General features: G+C 44.1%; 1 protein-coding gene across 1 annotated transcript in view; it reads left to right on the top strand.

Annotated features, from left to right (window-relative positions):
• Window positions 1-2,855: 2,855 nt before the first annotated feature.
• LOC103184928 (alpha-1,6-mannosylglycoprotein 6-beta-N-acetylglucosaminyltransferase A) overlaps window positions 2,856-21,650 on the top strand; it is a 60,500-nt gene continuing 41,705 nt past the window's right edge. The window contains exons 1-3 of the mRNA XM_042346795.1: window positions 2,856-2,936; window positions 15,017-15,168; window positions 18,917-19,300. Coding sequence (XP_042202729.1) covers window positions 19,072-19,300 — 229 coding nt within the window. The 5' untranslated portion in view covers window positions 2,856-2,936; window positions 15,017-15,168; window positions 18,917-19,071. The remainder of the gene's footprint in view (window positions 2,937-15,016; window positions 15,169-18,916; window positions 19,301-21,650) is intronic.

The raw sequence follows: 21,650 nt of genomic DNA on the forward strand, positions 1-21,650 counted from the left end.
AATCTTACATTTGGTATAGGACCCTTCATGTCTCAAAGGAGGATGTCTCAAAATATTTCACAGGATGTGCTAAAAAGTGTAGTGACGGTGTTGAACTTAGCAGGTGTAATCTCTTCTATGAGCCATCTAAACCCTTATTATTTGTTTAAATAATTTGTTTCCAAGGCTTTCTCCCCTAAGAACCAGATTAAAATTCCCCTTGAGGTTGCCTCCTGCTTTCTTGCTTTAATGCAATATAAATGTAAAGTTCACATAAAATATACAATCACTCCACTTTATATTATATCATGTGATGCACTTTGAGACATCCCCCCAATGTGAAAGATACTCTGTCAAATGTAAGCATTATTATTATAAAGCATTCATTAGAATTTCTTCATTTGTTTTTCTCAAAAGTCAACATTAAATTTAAGTTTTCCTTCCAAAGCTAGGCCCTGAAACAGAAGACTCTTTATTATTACAATAAACTTAAATTTTCCCAGACCCATAGCCATTGCAACCTTTTTTGTTAATCTTTGTGGAGTCCTGTCGGGTATTGGTTAGAGTACTCGCCTCGCAAACGAGAGGACCTGGGTTTGAGTCCCGGGCAGGAGAAACTTTAGTTCACATGTCTGTTTCCTAGCAGTAAATAGGAATCCGGTTGTTAGGCAATAGGCAGATCACTTTTCTGGGATTAATAATCCCTTAAAAGAAGATAGACAACAACAACAAAATTACATTTATAGAGCGCCTTTCATGTTGGGAGGACGTCCCAAAGCGCTGAACAATCAGGTGTCGAGGGTCTGAGTATGGGGGAGGGGTAGTGTAGGGGTGAGGGAAGGCAGAGAGGTGGGAAGGCGATGAAAGGCACGATCGAAGAAAAGGGTCTTGAGACCGGCCTTGAAGGAGGCAAGAGAGGAAGCGAGGCAAAGGGATCGTGGGATGGAGTTCCAGAGTGACAGACAGACAGATAAAATAAAATGGTCACTCAATTACCACACAATTACATGGTTGTAATGTACATGCACTTCATTGCAGCTAAACTTCACAAATGTCTCAAAACTCTTCAAAAATAACTACTGTCAAGTACAATAATTGTTTGTAGATACCAAGGCAAATGTGGCAGACAATTTGTCACAGCAAATCCCAGAAACAGCTATGAAGTGAATGATCAATTTATCTATCGGATTGTTGCCGATGGCACCGGGATAAAATTCCTTCTTTTTTTAAATACGTTATGGAATATCCAAGTGAATACGGTTGGGATTTCGAATTAATATCTCATCTAAAGAATGGATCCTCTAACAATGCAATGATCACCGATACTGGTCAAGAGCATCAACAACAACAAATTACCCTTTCACGTCAGGAAGACATCCCAAGACGCTGCAGTCAGGGATTTGGAATCGAGCAAGGGGTCTGGATCAGGGGTGGTGGATTTAGTTCAATTGACTATTAATTTGATAAACTTCTTCTAGTTGCATTCCAAATTCAGCCTTTCTGCTGACTTCCAGCATTTGTCCTGGCCAAAAATCAATTCTGTGACCAAACTCCGGCTGTTCCACCCCTGGTATCAAAAAATAAACAAACCACAAATCCAATAAGGCAGTAGACAATTGCAGAAGTTCCCATCAACATCATCATGTAGGCAAGAAGACAACAAATTATTGTTAGTGAGAGAAAAATAATTTAAACTTACAGACATAACAGAGATGTTTGTTCATTCAATCCCACCAGTGAAGTCCTATTTCATACAGAATGTGCTTTTCTCACCATATTACAGTACATGGTATGCATGAATAATTCTATGCATTTACTATATTTTGTTTTCAATCAGACCACAATTTTGAACATGTCATGTGATGGGCAGTATAATCATATTGTATTAGTACTGTTTAGCTTGTTGACAATCAGAATGGATGAACCTCTGATTTGTGCCCAATTCCTCTGGGTGAGAATTGTTGAGGGCAAAATTCAAAATATGTAAAGTTCATTGTAAAGTACAGTATCTATAAAAATATGATCCAAAGAACTAAAGGGATAGTTATCAGTAAACTATTGATTAATTGGGGGCAAAGTTAAAGGAAGTTAACAGCATTTCTATCGGAACGGTTTAATTCTCAACATCACTTCTACTAACCAAAAAACATTGAATCTATAACCTTTTCTTCGTGACAGACAAAACTCCACGTGAAGCAGCTCAAGAAGAGTTTGACAGATGTATTTCAGTTAGAAAATACTTTTTGTACTAATTATACAAACGAGCATCATTAGTTAGTCCAACAGTAAATTAATTGTGACCATCTATCCTAAAAAACTGCTGAATTCTGTACTCTTGACAAGAATCCTGAATAGGTAAACTGGGGTTTTTGATTTACAAGTGGGCTGACATGATGAGAATTCCCAAAACAGCTTCACTGTAATCTTCCAAAGGAGGTTTCCGGTGCCTTGGGATATCCTTCTGTGGCGAAAGGCGCAACACAAATGCAATTTGTTGCTGCTCTCGTCGTCCAGGATTCCTCTGGTGATCCAACTATTTCTCGTGTTAGACCTCCGCAGTCGCGTTCAGAGCAGACCATCGTTGGCGTTTGTCCCCGATGCACAGCGAGCGGGAGCAAACTGGAAAACCCCGCCCCGGCTCAGCGCACGCCAGCAACTGGCTATTGGATCTAATCTTGGTCGGTCACTCGGTCGGTCGGTCGCTCGGCACCAGCCTCAGTCTGGTTTGGATGCTCTTAAGCATGGTGATGGGTTTCGTCACGTGTCAGACACCAGGGGTGACCAAAAAAACACGACACGGGGCAGTGGGAGGAGGAGGCGGAGGACTACAATTCCCATGAGCGTTTGAGAAGCGCATGCGCGGTCGGGGCGCGGCGGGGGCTGCCGGGAGCGGAGAAGCCCTGGGAATCGGAAGTGGCCGGTGCTGGGGCTGCGCTGGTGAGCGCGAGCGGCGGCGGGTGAGTGGCGGTTGGTGGTGGCGGTGAGCGCGAGAGTGCGCGATTGTGCTGTGCGTCAGGTGCCCGCGCGCCGGGTCAGTTGGTGGTGGTGGTGGTGTGCGCGGGGCTGTTGGGAGGGGGAGAGGGACCGGGTCCCCCCGGACGGGGATTCCGGCGAGAACGGGGCTCACACCTGTCCGCCCGCCCGCCCGCCCGGCGGCTCCGCTCAATGCCGACACCGGGCTTCCTGCTCGTGAGGGGAGAGAGAGAGCAACACTAACTCACTGTGTTTGGGTGGGGAGGGGCAAAGAGCCATTCAGCGCTCCGAGAAGCTGGCGACCCGGCATTGAAGAGCGCTGTACACAGGCAAGTTACTGATCACCAGGTCAACTGTGGGGGTGAGAGCACAGAGAGTGATCACCAGATCACTGTGGAGGTGAGAGCAGAGAGAGTGATCGCCAGATCACTGTGTGGGGGTGAGAGCAGAGAGAGTGATCGCCAGATCACTCACTGTGGGGGTGAGAGCAGAGAGAGTGATCACCAGGTCACTGTGTGGAGGTGAGAGCAGAGAGAGTGATCACCAGATCACTGTGTGGGGGTGAGAGCAGAGAGAGTGATCGCCAGATCACTGTGTGGAGGTGAGAGCAGAGAGAGTGATCGCCAGATCACTGTGTGGGGGTGAGAGCAGAGAGAGTGATCTCCAGATCACTGTGTGGAAGTGAGAGCAGAGAGAGTGATCGCCAGATCACTGTGTGGAGGTGAGAGCAGAGAGAGTGATCGCCAGATCACTGTGTGGAGGTGAGAGCAGAGAGAGTGATCTCCAGATCACTGTGTGGAGGTGAGAGCAGAGAGAGTGATCGCCAGATCACTGTGTGGAGGTGAGAGCAGAGAGAGTGATCTCCAGATCACTGTGTGGAAGTGAGAGCAGAGAGAGTGATCACCAGATCACTGTGTGGAAGTGAGAGCAGAGAGAGTGATCTCCAGATCACTGTGTGGAAGTGAGAGCAGAGAGAGTGATCGCCAGATCACTGTGTGGAGGTGAGAGCAGAGAGAGTGATCGCCAGATCACTGTGTGGGGTGAGAGCAGAGAGAGAGTGATCGCCAGATCACTGTGTGGAAGTGAGAGCAGAGAGAGTGATCGCCAGATCACTGTGTGGAGGTGGGAGCAGAGAGAGTGATCGCCAGATCACTGTGTGGGGGTGAGAGCAGAGAGAGTGATCTCCAGATCACTGTGTGGAGGTGAGAGCAGAGAGAGTGATCACCAGATCACTGTGGGGGTGAGAGCAGAGAGAGTGATCGCCAGATCACTGTGGGGGTGAGAGCAGAGAGAGTGATCGCCAGATCACTGTGTGGGGGTGAGAGCAGAGAGAGTGATCGCCAGATCACTGTGTGGGGGTGAGAGCAGAGAGAGAGTGATCGCCAGATCACTGTGTGGGGGTGAGAGCAGAGAGAGAGTGATCACCAGATCACTGTGGGGGTGAGAGCAGAGAGAGAGTGATCGCCAGATCACTGTGTGGGGGTGAGAGCAGAGAGAGAGTGATCGCCAGATCACTGTGTGGGGGTGAGAGCAGAGAGAGAGTGATCGCCAGATCACTGTGGGGGTGAGAGCAGAGAGAGTGATCGCCAGATCACTGTGGGGGTGAGAGCAGAGAGAGTGATCGCCAGATCACTGTGGGGGTGAGAGCAGAGAGAGTGATCGCCAGATCACTGTGGGGGTGAGAGCAGAGAGAGAGTGATCGCCAGATCACTGTGGGGGTGAGAGCAGAGAGAGTGATCGCCAGATCACTGTGGGGGTGAGAGCAGAGAGAGTGATCGCCAGATCACTGTGGGGGTGGCGGGGATATTGTGGTCTGATTTTGGAAATCCAGATTTCTTAAATAAACCAGAAGCAGGGTAGATCCCAGCACAGATACCTGAGAAACACCACTTATTCCTACCTTAATAATAATAATAATCATCCTTGCATTTGATATAGCGCCTCATCACGTTGTTGAGATGTCTCAAAGTGCTTCACAGAATAGATTGTGTATATCTTACCCTCTGATCTGCCTGTGCTTTCTGTACTTGTACTGTGCTTCCTGTCCCCGCCCCCCCCCACACACACACACACATCGTAATATTCCACCCTTGTTGTTTTGTGCGCCGATGTTAACTCTGATATTTGTGGGTGTACTTTTATGAAAAGCCTTTTTCAAAGTCTAGATGCACTTTTCAGCAACGTTATCACTGATTTTTAAAGTCTGAGCTTAATCGGGCAAGATGACTCCTCTAAAGCAATGTTGATGTTTATCTACAGTACTAAGTTTCACGTGGTTACTCTTCCATTGCTGATTTATGCCATAAAACGAGAAATTTACAATCAAGAAACAACTGAAAACACAACAGTGATCGAAAACTGCCTTCCCTAGACTTATGCAAATGTTCAGGGGCCCACTGACAGCTCCGTGGCCCACAAGTTGCCCATCACTGCTTTAAGTGGTTCACAAATAACAACAACAACAATATTACATTTGTGTAGTGCCTTTCATGTCGGGAGGATGTCCTAAGGCGCTGGACAGTGTACAGCATTTCCGACCCGAGCTGGGATCAGGGGGCAGAAGGGAGGGGAGGGGGAGGAGGGTGACCAATGACATGGTCGAAGAGGAGGATTTTGAGGCGGAACTTGAAGGAGGCTAAGGAGGGGGCGAGGCGGAGTGACTGGGGGATGGAGTTCCAGAGTTTGGGGGCAGAGTGGCTGAAGGCTCTCCCACCAATGGTGGGGCGGGTGGGTTGGGGGACGTGGAGCAGGTCGGAGCCGGCTGAGCGGAGGGAACGGGCGGGTTGGTAGGGGGTTAGGAGGTCACAGAGATAGGGTGGGGCGAGGCAATGGAGGGCTTTGTAATTGAGGACCAGGATCTTGAATTGGATCCCTTGAAGGATCGGGAGCCAATGGAGTCGGGCGAGAATGGGGGAGATGGAGTCACGGAGTTTGGTGCGGGAGAGGACACGGGCTGCAGATTTCTGGATTATCTGCAGCCTGTGGAGGGAGGAGTTGGGAAGGCCGACAAGCCTAGTAGTTTGCATAGTCGAGCCTGGAGGTGATGAAGGCGTGAACAAGAGTTTCAGTGGTCTGAGGGGTGAGGTAGTGGCGGAGTCGGGCAATGTTATGGAGGTGAGGGAAGGCAGAGCGGGTCATGGCTTGAATGTGGGGGAGAAAAGACAGTTGAGGGTCGAACAAGACACCGAGGTTCCTGACTGGTTTGGTGAGTTGGAGTGTGCAACCATGGAGGTTGATGCTGCCAGAGCCTGAGGTGCTGAGGCGCTGGTGGGAGCCAATCCGGAGGGCCTCAGTCTTGTCCACATTCAACTGCAGGAAATTTGCCCTCATCCAGGACGATGTCCGACAGACAGTCTGTCAGGACAGCAGTGGTCCTGGAGTTGAGGGTGGAGACAGAAAGATAGAGTTGGGTGTCATCAACATACATGTGGAAGTTGACCCCATGTCTGCGGATGATATATCCTCCCTTCTGCCTCTTGGTATCTTTGGGTGCAATCCATTAATCACAGGATTTAATGTTTTCAGCCTTTAAACCTGCCAGATCCTCTCTGCCTTACTGAAGTTCGAAAGGTCAATTAGTGAGTAGTGATATTGGACGGCATATTAATAGTGACTTCTATTGTTAAAAAAACTCAGAGGCAGTCATTTAATGTTAAATCTCCTATTCTTCTTCTGTTTCAATTCTTTTTGAATTTCTTAGCATTTAATATTCTTCCCCAGTTACTATACTATAATAGTGGAATCACCTTTAGTGTTTTGCTTTTAATCTGATGCCTATTTACTCTCAGATTCATCCTTCATTTGTGCCCTTCCCGATCACAGTTGGTCATTGAGCTTAGCTTTCATATCCATGAGATTGCCAGCCTAAAGTTATGTACTGCCTGATATGAGGTTGGCTCAGTAAATAGCGCTGTCACCTTGAAGTCAAAGTTGTTGGATCGAGTCCATTGTCGGTACTCAGAGTTCTCAGTCTAAGCTGAAACTGCCTGTGGATGTGTTGCGTTGTTAGAGGTGCTATTCTTTGGATGAGACATTGAATCGTGACCTGAGTGCCTGTTCAGGTGGATGTTAAAGATCCCACACACTATTCGAAAAGAGAAGGGAGTTTCTCCTGGTGTCCTGGACAACAATCCCACAAATAAAATTGGTCACTCACCCAATGGCTATTTGTGTGCCATTGCTTACAATGTAAGCTCTCCAAGATGCTAGCCGCAAGAAGGGTGCTATTTAAATGCAAGTTGTTGTTGTTGTCGTTGCTGCACTCAATTTGGCTGCTGTGTTAGCCTTCAAATATACAGTCACTATGCTTCATAGTACCTATCTGTTCCCTCCACTCAGCGAGCTTCTTCGGTCACTCTTCCACCCTTTTTTGCCCTTCACCCCTCCTTATCCCAACCCTGACTATCCATTGTTGGGACGTTCTCCTGACGTGAAAGCCGCTATGTGAATGTAAATTGTTGTTGTAGTAAAATCCTGTGAAGTGTTTAGCGATGTCTTGACGTTGTTATAAGCCACTTATTAAATGCAGTGATTATTATTACTGTATAATTTGATTGATTGTTCCTGTTGGAAGGAACATTACGCCACGTTCACAGTAAATGGTTTAGTTACTTGTACTCTGAATAGTATCTGGATAGTTGGGGGGCTTCCTGACCTGCTGAGGACGTAATCCTGGTTCTGTAAAATGAGACCTTGCTCGATAACCGTGTGTGTTCTAGTTTGGCCACCACTATCAAGACCATCAGGGCTGTTGATATTATCACCAAGATGAGCTGCTCCTGCATACTTCAGGTTTTAACTGGTTAAGCAACCTTCATCTAATATTCTCCTGAATTAGATAATCATGGGAGATCATACTACCCCATTCCATTCCAGACACATGAGACATTTCCTTGTGAGCTGGCATAAATATGAGGAACTCTAGTTTGCATGGTGGTGAGTTTGCATACGTGCCAGTCATCCAGCTGACCAAGAAACTTGAGATGAAAGCAGGAAATATACTGCATTTCTGTATACTCTGCAGGGTACATTGTATACTTCCTACTGTGTTACATCAGGGTCAGACTATATCACCTCACAATTCTATACACTTGTTTCAGAAGTAGTAATATGATAAATTTTATGTAAGTAATATGATACAAGGAAAATTGTAGTGACCTTGAGAGATCTATATTTGCACAAATAGGCAGCAGGACAAGCAATAGGTAATTCTTTGCAGACAATTTCCATGCTAGATTGGTTAGTTTCCAATCTGATGTCATTGAAGACTAAAGGGTGGGGGTGGGTGGAGAGAGTGTGTGTTGAACAGCTGGCTGGCCAAAAAAAAATTCCTCTAACACCAGGTCTCTGAACATCTCCTCCCTTACTTGGCATCTAACATCTCCCCTGTGAACCATTCCGAGACTTTACAATAATAATAATAATAATAATAATCCTTGCATTTGATATAGCGCTTTTCACGTCGGGAGGACGTCCCAAAGCGCTTCACAGAACACACTGTAAAGTGAATTGACTGTATATTTGTGGGCGAACGCGGCAGCCAATTGCGCACAGCAATGTCCCACAAACAGTCGTGGATTGAAAATGACTAATTTATTATTGTTTTGGTTTTGGAGGGATTATTATCCCACATGAAGGATGCAATGACAACGGTAACTTGCATTTATATAGCTCCCTTCACGTGGGGTAGCGACTCCTAGCGCTTGACAGTGGCGAAGCTTGACGCTGAGCCGGGGGGAGGTGACGTTAAAGAGGAAGGTCTTCAGGGGGGATCTGAAAATGAGGAAGAAGGGGCAAGGCAGAGGGATTGAAGAAGAGAGTTCGAACGTTTCGGGCATAGTGGCTTTTTATTTTATATTTGTAATGTTTTCATTTCACTCATTCTAAGTCTACTTTAATCAATACCAACCTAAACATGAACTAATAGAAATGTTAACGTTTTGTTAAAATCTGATTTTAAAAAAAGTGTCCTTTCAAAACCTGTTAAAAGAAACAACCTAAGAATTTGAACAATGTCCTTGTTCTATGTTTCCACAAAAGTAACTGGCCTGGTTTGTGAAGTTGTTATTCAAGTGTTAAAATAGTGAGTTGTGAGAACAAAGCAGTGGTCCCAAGTGTAACAACAACAACAAAATTATATTTGTGTAGAGCTTTTCACGTCGGGAGGACGTCCCAAGGCACTGGACAATCTGTGTTTTGGACCCGAGCTGTTGGAGGGCAGGGGGGGAAGGAGGATGACCGAAGGCACATTCGAAGAGAAGGGTCTTGAGACGGGTCTTGAAGGAGATTAATTAAGGCTAATTGTCATCATGCAGAGTGAGTTAGAAGGAATTTGAGAAAGAGATTTACATTTATGGTACAGCATAGAAATAGGCCATTTGGTCCAACTCATCTGTGCTGGTTTTTATATTCCAAATGGGTCTCCGCCCACTCCTTCCTCCTCTCATACCCTTCTATTCCCTTCTCGTCTATATCTAGCGTTCTTCTTGAATGCATTAATTTTCTCACTATTCTCTGCGCCTTGGGACTATGCTTTGGGATGTCCTCCCGACATGATAGGTGCAATACAAATATAATTTGTCATTGTGTGAAGTAGCTCCTCCTAAATTCTCTGTTAGATCCCCAAGTTGCTACCTTATATTTATGCTCCGTGGGTAACAAATGGGAACAACCTATTTATGCTAACCTTATCGAACCCTTTTAAAAATTTGGACACATGTATTGGGTCCCCTCTTAAATGTCTCTTATATAGTGGGGGAAAAAAGGCCTAACCTGTTTATTCTGATAGCTGTAATCTTCCAGCTCTGGTATAACCCCAGTAAATCTATGCTGTACTCTTTCCCTCGCTGTTAATATCCTTCTACTAGTCTGGTGACCAGAATTGTACTCAGGTACTTAATCCATATGACCCTTTAATCTTTGATTATAATTTGTAGTCTCTTGATTCGAATCCCCAGCTCGGGTGTAAATCCTTTACTGTCCAGGAATTTGTGACATTCTCCCACATGTGAAAGGTGGCATATAAATGCAATTTGTTGTTGTACTGTCAATTCATGGAATTTTAGCTTTTGTTTGCTGATTGGGGTGTCTTTGTCATCCCATTGTATAAAAAATGGTTCATTTCCTGAAATCGGACATGTGGTTAATATTGTGATAACGATACTAGACTTAAATTTTGGTCTGTTGAAATCATACTCCTGTATAATGTTGTGAAATGAGAAATATATTTTTGGTCAGCTGGGTGTCTAACATATGCTGAAACCCATCACCACATATTTATGCAACCTACATATGGAAATTTCTCTTAGAAGAAAGGGGTCTCTGCCCCTAGTGACCAGTCTGTCCCTCCACGAACTACTGATCAGCCAGGCTTGTTGGTCTGTCATCAGCAATGCTTTCTTCGTGTCGGACACCTGGCTGACCAAACAAGAACTACCTCTCAGACCAGGTCTGTGGTTAACTCCGCCTGGCTAAGGAGCTAAACCACCAGGACTGCCACAGAAGATTACTTATACCAAAATTCCATTGAAAGCTTGTCCCCCTGGAGCTAGTTTAGCTCCATGCAAACTCCACTTCACCCCCCCCACCCCACCTCCTTCCTGGAGAATAGTCACTTGTTGGTCATTTGATCAAACCATTCTACGTTTGTCAGACACCTGCAAATGACAAATGCATAATTTTCTCATAGATGGATTGATATATTTTGCTCAATCACAGTTTATGGAACTGGGTTCCACATTCGCACCAACCTCTGCCTACAGAAGTTCCTCCTAAGCTTAGTGGTTAGAGCACTCGCCTCGCAAGCGAGGAAACCTGGGTTCAATTCCTGGCAAGGTGAAACGTTGGGCAAGTTTCCTTACTCCACATGCCTGAGTTTAACTAGCAGTAAGTAGGAACCCGGTTATTAGTTGATTGGTGGATCATTTTTCTGGAGGTAATAATTTCTTCAAAAAAAATTAAGTTCATCACTCAATCCACGACTGTTTGTGAGACACTTCTGTGCGCAATTGTCTGCCGCGTTTCACCCACAAAATACACAGTCAATTCACTTTACAGCATATTCTGTGAAGGGCTTTGAGACGTCTCGAAGTTGTGATAAGGCTGTATATCAATTGTAAGGATTATTATATTCACATTGATAGCAGTGTACTGTACTTCAACACATCTGAACGTAATCGAAAAATTACTCTTTAGTCTTACAGTTTGGTGATGAATCTCAACGTGCTGCTACCTTGTAGCACACTTGCAGACTGTTTTAATGGAGAAAGTGAACGTGTGTGAAGGTGAAGCATTTTTAGCGCATTTCTTCCTCAATTGTATTTGGCAAAAAATATAAAGTCATGAGGAGAATTTCATGCTGTATGCTATTGCCATTGGAGACTTACTATTTTTAGGTTATAATTTGTTACAAAGCATCTTGATTGAACTGATGACCTTTCCATTAAACTTTTCATCCATTCTCTGCTCAAGTCCAGGAGGATAGAGGGTAGGAGAGTGGCCGAAGGCACGGTCGAAGAGGAGGGTCTTGAAGGAGGCAAGGGAGGGAGTGAGGTGAAGGGAATGTGGGATGGAGTTCCAGAGAGTGGGGGCAGAGAGGCTGAAGGCTTGACCACCGATGGTGGAATGGCTGGGAGGGGACATAGAGCAGGCCAGAGCCTGCTGAGCGGAGGGAGCGAACAGGTGGATAAGGGGTTAGCAAGTAGGAGGGGACAAGGCCATGCAGGGCCTTGAAGGTGCGGACGAGAATTTTGAACTCGATGCTCTGAGGGATGGGGAGCCAGGTGTGAATGGGTGTGATGGGGTCACGGAGCCCGGTGCGGGAGAGGACACGAACTGCAGAGTACTGGGTGATCTGCAACTTGTGGAGGGAAGAGTTGCAAAGGTTGACAAGCAGGGCTTTGGCACAGTCGAGCCTGATGTCACCAAGAGGGAACATGTGCAGGTTGAAGAGGAGAGGACCGATGACAGAACCCTGAGGAACACCACAGAAGACTGGGGGGTGGGGGCTAAAGGAGAAGCCTTCAGCCCCCACACAGGGTTTGCTTGGACCTCAACTGTTTACAGCTACATCATTGTTAGATGAGGGAATAGAGCTTAATGTATCTCAATTCACAGATGATAGAAAGTTAGGTGGGAAAGTAAGCTGTGAGGAGAACACAAGGAGGATGCAAAGGGATATAGACAGGTTAAGTGAATGAGCAAGAAGGTGGCAGATGGAGTATAATCTGGGGAAGTGTGAAGTTATTCACCGAGGTAGAAGAAACAGAAAAGCATATTATTTTCGACAGGGGGCGAGACTAGGTAGTGTTAGTATTCAGAGGGATTTAGGTGTCCTTGTACACCAATCACAGAAAGTTAGTATGCAGGTACAGCAAGCAATTAGAAATTAATGGCATGTTAGCGTTTATTGCAAAGGGGTTAGAGTACAAGAGTAAGGAAGTCTTGCTGCAATTGTATAGGGCCCTGGTGAGACTGCACCTAGAATATTGTATGCAGCTTTGGTCTCCTTATCGAAGAAAGGATATACTCGCCTTAGAGGGGGTGCAGTGTAGATTCACTGGGTTGGTTTCTGGGATGAGGTGGTTGACCTATGAGGAGAAGTTGAGTAAACTAGGCCTATATTCTCTAGAATATAGAAGAATTAGAGCTGATTTTATAGAAACCTATAAAATTCTTAAGGGTCTTGACAGGGTAGGTAGTGTGAGACTGTTTCCCTTGATTAGAGATTCTAAAACTGGATGTCATAGGATTAAAGGTCAGCCTTTTAGAACTGAGTTGAGAAAACATTTCTTCACTCAGAAGGTAGGGAATTTATGGAATTCTCTATCCCGGAAGGGTGTGGATGCTCAGTCATTGAACATATTCAAGACTGAGATTGATAGATTTTTCAAAACTAAAGGGATTAAGGGATATGGGGACAGGGCGGGTAAATGGAATCAGCCATGATCTTATTAAATAGCTGGGCAGGCTCAAGGGGCCAAATGGCCTACTCTTGCTCCTAGTTCTTATATTCTTATGTAAGCCGTTTGTGGAGACAAAGTGGAGCCAGTGTTAGAGATAGGATCTGAATCATTCAAGGACAGAACCTTGAAGGTTGAGCTGTGGAGGAGGATAGAGTGGTCCATAGTCTCAAAGGCAGCAGAGAGGAGGACGAGGAGACAGAGGGAGCCCTGGTCAGAGATGGATAGAATGTCATTTGTCACCTTGACGAGGCCTGTTTCCGTGCCGATGGCAGCAAGAAAACCTGATTGGAGGGTTTCGTAAAGGGGGGGCAGAGGAGGAAGGAGCGAATCTAGGAAGCAACAACTCTTTCAAGGACGTTGGAAAGGAACAGGAGGTTGGAGATGGGGCGGTAGTTTATGAGCAGAGATGAGTCCAGGGAAGGTTTTTTTAGGTTAGGAGTGATGACAGCTATTTTTAGGGGGTGGAAACAGTGCCATTTGACAGGGAGAGGTTGACGAGGTCTGAGAGTAAAGGCATGAGAAGGTGGAGCTGGGAGGTAAGTAGAGGAGTAGGGATGGGGTTGAGGGAGGCAGGTGGTGGGCTTCATGTGGTCTGTATTAGTGGTGAGAGAGGTGGGGGAAGACAGTTTTTAAGGTAGGGAGGGATGGGTAGGGGCCGCATTGTGAGGGAGAGATGGGAAGGGTGTGGCAGTTTTAAGAGTGGAAGTGTCTGAATGGATCCCCTCGATTTTGGTCTCATGGAACCCAGCATTTCCTCGCAGTTGGAGAAGAGGATGGGCGAGGCATGAGAGGGTGGATGGAGGAGCTGGTTGGTAGTGGGGAAGAGGAACCTGGGGTTATCCTTGGCTGCCAAGATTATCTTGGAATAGAAGGACGATTTAGCAGAGGCGAGGGTGGAGCGGTAAGTTTTGATGTGGTCCAGCCAGATCTGCCAGTAAACCGTTAAATCAGATTTGAGCCAGGTATTTGGTGGCAAGCACCTGTCCCTTGAGTGAGTGGAGGTGGCTGGTGTACCAGGGTGAGTTGCATGAGTAGGAGATGGTTCGGGAGTTGAGGGAGGCAAGAGCATCGAGAATGGTAGAGAGGGAGTTGGTTGTGAAGGAGAGTGACTGAGGAAGATAAGTCGGTGTGGAAGGTAGGCCAGAGGGGGAGAATTTCAGATGACTCCATGGCAGTGGAGAGGGAGTGGGGGGAGATTCTTTTCCAGGTGCGGTGGAGATGGAGTGGATTGAGTGGCGGTGGAGAGAGGGATTGAGGAGTTAAGGAAGATGGATTGGGGATTTGAGAAGGTTTTATCAGTGATTGTGAGGTCCGAGACACTGGTCCTAGTTACCTCCCCGCCCACCGGCCTCAAATCTGCTTCCGGTCGCTCTCCCCCGGTTCCTCTTATTATTAGCAGCCCGATTGTCTCCCACACAAAGCCCTTTGAATTCTCGTCAAGAGTATAGAATTCAGCATTTTAGATGGCCACAATAAATTTACTGTTGGACTAACTAATGATGCTGGCTTGTATAATTACGAAAAAGTATTTTCTAACTGACATATATCTTTCAAACTCTGCTTGAGCTGCTTTTCGGGTAGTTTTGGACTGTTGTGAAGAAAAGTTTATAGATTCAATGTTTCTGGTTAGCAGAAGTGATGTTGAGAATATTTATGGATACTGTACTTTACAATGAATTTTACAAAACTTACACATTCAGAATTTTGCCCTCAACTATTCTCAGCAAGAAGAATTGGGCACAAATCAGAGGTTCATCCATTCTGATTGTCAACAAGCTAAACAGTACTAATACAATATGATTATACTGCCCATCACATGACATGTACAAAATTGTGGTCTGATTGAAAACAAAATATAGTAAAAGCATAGAATTATTCATGCATACCATGTACTGTAATATGGTGTGAAAAGCACATTCTGTATGAAATAGGACTTCACTGGTGGGATTGAATAAATGAACATCTCTATTATGTCTGTACCTTTAAATTGTTTTTTTTCTCGTTAACAATAATTTTCTTGCCAACATGATTATGTTGATGGGAACTTCTGCAATTGTCTACTGCCTTATTGGATTTGTGGTTTGTTTATTTTTTGATACCAGGGGTGGAACAGCTGGAGTTTGGACACAGAATTGATTTTTGGCCAGGACAAATGCTGGAAGTCAGCAGAAAGGCTGAATTTGGAATGCAACTAGAAGAAGTTTATCAAATTAATAGTCAATTGAACTAAATCGGAATCTGTTCTTACGAAAAGGTAATTAACTCTTTGCAAACATTCTTTGTCTTTATGGTATGCATATTCTACTTTTTAGACATTAGGGCTCGTTATTGCTATGGCCTTTAAAATGGTTACAAATTGCTTTAATCTGTTTGTTACCATAAAATGATTTGAAGAAAATTGTGAGAAACTGCATTGAATCCAGGAAGTTAGTGCTCTAGACTAGGACTGGTGATCATTGCATTGTGGGAGGATGCATTCTTTGGGATAGATGTTAACTCAAAATCCTCACTTGGATATTCCATAACATGTATATTATGGAATATCTTTAAATTGTTTTTCTCAACTTCAAGATCCTGATACTTGTATTCAAATCCATTCACTCCCTGGCACCTCCCTACCTCTCCGACCTCCTCACTCCATCACCTGGCGCTTCTGCTCGACTGGTACCAGCCTCCTGCTCGTCCCTCGCACCCTCCGCCCCATCGGAGGTCACGCTTTCAGCCACTACACCCCAAAACTCTGGAACACTCTCCCTCAATCCCTTCGCATGGCCCCTCTCTCCCCTCTTTCAAGTCCTGTCTGAAAACTTTTCTGTTCGACCGTGCTTACAGCCACCTCCCCCCCTTCCCCCCGGCTTGGAGTCAGTTTCTGCCACTGTTAAGCACTCTGAGACCCTACCCTACGTAGAGGGCGCTATATAAGTGCAAGTTGTTGTTGTATTTAAAAAGGAAATGAATTTTCTCCTGGTGCCATCGGCAATAATCCAATAGATAAGGTGATCATTCACTTCACAGCTGTTTCTGGGAGTTCCTATGAAAATTGTCTGCCACATTTGTCTTGGAATGATGTACTTGACAGTACTTATTTTTGAAGAGTTTTGAGACGTTTGTACCATTTAGGTGCAAGTAAGGGCATGTTCATTGCAACCACGTTATTGTGTGGTATTTGAGATCTATAAAATCCCACCCTGCATTATAGAATAGGAATGCTTATAGGGTCTAACTGCCGGACTGTACTCAACTGCCAGTTTGCAGCAATTGTGCCATTTTATGTGCTAACAGAAAAAATTGTCGAATTCCAAGCCATCAGGTCACCATGTTTCTGTGCATGTGCAAAGTGGGAAATGCAGTCCGCAAAAATAGATTTTGTTGGTCATTATCTAGGCCAATAGAATGCGCTATAAATGTAGTTGATGGCCTGCGGGATGCTCGCTGGTAACCTGGCATCACTGTGGGTGAAGCGGCTTCGGATTCGCATGCGTGGTGTGGCACAAGCGGCAAATGCTCTTCACTCAAATTACCTGCTGTTGTGATTGTTTGTGTATTTGTGTGATTGTCAGTGTCTGTGTGTGTCTCTATGTGTTTGTGAGTGTGTGTGTGTGTGTATCTCTGTGTTTGTGAGTGGCTGTTCGTGTGTCTCTGTGTTTGTGAGTGTCTGTACGTGTCTGTCTCTCTATGTGTTTGTGAGTGTCTGTGTGTGTCTCTATGTTTGTGAGGGTCTGTGCGTGTGTGTCTCTCTCCTCTGTATATGTGTGTGTGTGAACGTGTCTTTCTCTTCTGTATGTGTGTCTGTTTGTGAGTCTCAGTGAATGTGTATGTGTCTCTCCTCTGTGTGTGTGTGTGTGTCTCTCTCTCTCTCTCTCTCTCTGAGAATGTGTGTCTGTCTGAAAATGTATGTGTGTCTCTCTCTCTGTGAGTGTGGGTGTGTCTCTGTATCTGACGTATAACATTTCATCAGTTTCCAAACCGAACACATAATATGTAGATGAAAAACTTATGAATGTTGAAAGCACACAAATAATTCAAAGCTATAATGGCATATTGATGTATGAAGTGTCGATTGTGCAAAGTGATTAGATTGGTGACTGAAGCCTGGGAGAATGACTCAATTGAATTGGACCTCTAAAGGCACCACCACTTCCTTACGATTATAAGTATAGGTGGTAATGATTGAATACAGGGTGTAATATGTTGAGTTCTGATCAGCTGAGATAATGAAATAGCACATTAGATAAGGCTAACATTATGTATATAATGGATGTAACAATAATACTTACATTTGGTACAGCAACTTTCACGTCAGGAGGACCTCCCAAAGCACATCACATATATACTATATAAAGTGGAGCGACTATGTATTTTGTGGGCGAGTAAAGTTGGATAAGTTTACATAAGACAGGGATGTTTAATAGACTTATGTTTATGGTGATATAAAATGAAGTGATTGTCACTGTTAGACAAGCTTCTTCTGCATAACCTTTGGTAATTACTTTGTCTCATTTTTTTGTTTTTGTATGTTTATCATTGTTTATCCAAGCCTGAATTTAAATGTTACAGATTCTATGATGACTGTTCAATAATGGCATGGAATTTTTCATTCAGGTGGTCAGATTTCACCAATTAAAAAATTGTAATCTTTCAACATAACTGAGGAGTGTAACAATTACTGCATTAAATTGCTTAATTCTTTAAGCTAAATATAATTGTTTTACTTGTGTTGTAAGCATCCAATATAATGTAAATTCTTCTATGTTTGTTTTGTGTACACTCTTTGGAAATCAATTCAGAGAATAGTTTGTGGTTGTAGATTATGGCAATTCTACTTTATAAAGGCAATTGGTCTTTATGGGTTGCTCACAACAATTTTTGTTCTGTTGACACTATATATCAGCATGGCAGATTCCACTGCTATTGGATATGGTTCTGGATTTCAAAAATGTAATTCTAGCTTGGTAGGGAATAACACTCGTCTTTATCTCAATATTATTTCTAAGTAAAGCTCAAGTCCCGTATCCCAGCTCATTTGATTCCAGAAACATGATATTACTTTACTCTAGAGTTTCTAAATGAAGACTTCCAGTTGCATTGTTGCCAGAATGCATTTCTTTATATTGAGGGTGATTGATAACTGGTACATGTCACCAGGAATTATGGTTTGGTATTTAAGAGCATAATGCTATAATGGTAAAATGATAGGATTAGTATTTTAGAAAGATGAGATCATATTACATAGGGGACGTGTTGACTACTGGAATGGGTTACCAGGAAATATAATTGAGGAAAGAACATGTGACTTGTTTCGGACATAGTTTTGTACTCTAATGAGAAGACATTAGGTGTCTAGGAAATTGCCTTGTTAAATAATGTTGTGTTCTACTTTTCATTAAACGTTGTGCTTGAACTATTCTGATAAGTTATTTTGTTTTTTTCATTTTATGGTTCAATATCCTGAGCTATTTCCTGGTTCCAATTTTCTATGAAAGATAATACCAACCAATAAATGACATTGTAACTGTGTGACAGTCTGGCTCAGTTTGTAGCACACTCTTTTCAGCGTCATTAGGTTGTGGGTTAAAGGCTCATATCAGGACTTGGAACTCAAGTTACTTGAGGTGTAGTGCTGGGGGTGGGCCATATTGTTGGATGTGCCGACCTTCAGATGAGTTAAACCGAGGTGTTCCTTGCCTGTTCAGATGGACGTTAAAGAGCACGTGGCACTATTCAAAACGAGTAGGGAGTTTCTCCCAGTGTCCTGGCCAATAATTCCTCAAATAAAATTGGTCATTCACTTCTGTCTGTTTGTGGGACATTGTTATGTGCAAATTGGCTGCTGCATTTGCCTACAAAATACAGTCTATAAATACACTTGACAGTTTATTCCGTGAAGCTTTTTGAGACGTGCTGTCATGTGAAAGGTGTTGTATAAAATGCAAGTATTATTATTGTCTAACCTTTCATTAGCGGATAATCACTGTACAATAATTACTTTGTACTTTTTACAGGAAAAGAGTGCATGCGAAATGAAGAGGATCTAATGCAGTAGACGTACTGTAATATTCTACCATAGAAGATTTGAAAATGACCTTGTCTCAATGATGTAATCCATTTCCACTTACCTGCAAAAGGAGACAACAGTTTTGACCCCAGTGTTACAAACATGTTTGGAAATCCCTGTAGAAGAAAAGCATCTCAGAAACTAAGTGTTTTGCTGATCATTTTTGGGTTTGTTTGGGGATTGATGCTTCTTCGATACACTATTCAGTATCCAAGACACGAAAACAGTGTTAAATTACGTGAGCAGATTCTAGAACTAAGTAAAAGATATGTTCGAGTACTAGCGGAAGAAAATCAGAATATGATAGATGGTGCATCAATGGCAGGTTCTGGTAAGTGCTAAAGAAAGTCTGCTTAAATATTGTGTGTGTACGTTTCGTTTGGTACAAGTCTTTCAGACTTTCTTCCAGGGAGCAGGAGAGAAAACTACTGGCTGGGTGGGAGTGGAAAAGGATCAGTCTTGTGCTGCGGAGTAGGTACAACAATAACAAATTGTATTTATATCGTGCCATTCACGTCGGGTGGACGTCCCAAGGTGCTGGACAGTCAAGGTTTGCATCTGTGCTGGGGGTTGGAGTTGAGAGGAATGGAGGGCAAGAGTAGTGGAGGTCGGAGGATGATCAAAGGGACAGTCAAAACAAAGGTCTTGAGACAGGCCTTGATGGAGGCAAGAAAGGGGGTGAGGTGGACAGCTTCCAGGATGGAGTTCCAGAGGGTGGGAGCAGAAAGGTTGAATGCCCTAGCACCAATGGTGGAGAGGGCAGCATGGTAATCTGTTAGCAGATCACAGAGGTAGGGAGGTGCAAGTCCGTGGAGGGCTTTAAAAGTGAGGACAAGGATCTTGAATTCGATCCTTTGTAAATGGGGAGCTAATGAAGCCAGCCAAGGATGGGGGTAATCGCGTCACTGAGCCTGGTACAGGAGAGGATATGAGTGCAGAGTTCTGAATAATCTGCAGCTTGTGGAGGAAAGTCCGGTGAGCAGGGAGATAGCATTGTCAAGTCTAGGCAGAATGAAAGCTTGGATGAGGGTTTCTGCAGCCTGAAGGGAGAGGTAGTGGTGGAGGTGGGGAAGGCAGATGTGGGTGGATTTCATCTGCGTCTTTGTGTCCTACCATGCATTGACTTTCAGGGTGTTGTCAGCTCCAGATATATTTGGACTTGAATTGTTATAAAAGTGAGTTATGTACTTGGATGAGTTTCAATGAAATTACTTAATTGACGTATTAAGCTAAGACTTTGTTTGCTTGTTCGAGGACATTAAATATCCCACGTCATTCAAAAATAGCATGGAGTTTCTCCTGGAGTCCTGGCGATCTTCCAAATTAATTGGACTTTAACCACATGATTGTTTGTGGAGTCTTGCTGTCACAATGGTGCAAATTGGCTGTCACATTTATTCACAAAGTACCCATTCACTCTGCTTTGCAGTACATCCTATGGAGTAATTTGAGACGTCCTCCTCAGGTGAAAGGCACCATATCAAATGTCAGGATTATGATTAATTTTACTAAGGGAAGGTAACAATTCTCCCCATCATGTCTGTACCATGGGCTTCGTGAGCCATCACCCTTGTCCTCGCTTGGCTCTACTGGTCATCCCCCAGTGTATTGAAGTCAGGATCCTCATTCACATCTTTAAATCCCTCCACTTCTTTGCCCATCCCACCTCTGCGACCTCCACCTTACCAACCCAGCTACTCCCTTCGCTCAATGAACACTGGGGTCCTTCATGTCTCTCACCCCATCAGCCCAATTATTGGCAGGCAAGCATTCAGCCGTTCTGTTTGTGCTCTCTTGAACTCCCATCATGGAGTGCCTCTGACTCACTTCCTTTCTCCCTGAATTCCAAACCCACCTCACCTCCTTGACAATGATTTTGGTCATTTGTTCTGCTCATCAGCTCCCACACCTTATAAATATCTTTCTAGTTCCTTCTTAAAAGCTAATATGGATTCTGATCTACTATCGCACCTGGTAGGGCAATCCACATCCTAACAACTGTGTGTGTGCATGTGTATGTAAGAAAAATTCTGATCTCCCTTTTTGCTCCTTTGTTAATTATTTTAAATTGGTGCCCATTTATCACTGATTCATCAACCGGTACATTCCTGCTAGTTGCAGGATATGTTATATAAAGAAAGCTCAGTGGTATTGCCATCTGGAAATCTATTGGTGATGAAATACGTCTGTTTGAAATGTGCTGTGGAGATATGCGTAGCCTTTCAATTTAATTTTTTAAGATTAATAATTTGAGCATAGTGCAGTCAAAAAAGCAAATAATTTCACCAGTGACTTGAGCCTTCTACCTACATGTTTGTTGTCTTCTATTTACAGTAATTTCTGTCCAGGCAAGGAAACGTTTATGCGATCAGCACACCTGCATTCAAAATATTTTCCCCTGTGTCTCCAGTTAGGCAATTTGTATTTCACTTTTGCAAACAAGTATGAAGGAAGCATTGCTTCAGTCGCCAAACTGAAACTGAGTCCTGTAGCTCAGTGGTTAGAGCACTTGCCATGTAAGCGAGAGACCTGGGTTCATTTCCCCACAGGGCGAAACCTTTGGCAAGCTTCCTTACTCCACACGCCTAATAATAATCCCTCAAGAAAAAAAAGCAACAAAATTGGTCACTTCAATCCACGACTATTTGTGGGACACTACTGTGCCCAATTGGCTGCCGCGT

The sequence above is a fragment of the Callorhinchus milii genome, unplaced genomic scaffold (genome assembly GCF_018977255.1).
Source record: "Callorhinchus milii isolate IMCB2004 unplaced genomic scaffold, IMCB_Cmil_1.0 Scaffold2, whole genome shotgun sequence".
NCBI lineage: Eukaryota > Metazoa > Chordata > Chondrichthyes > Chimaeriformes > Callorhinchidae > Callorhinchus > Callorhinchus milii.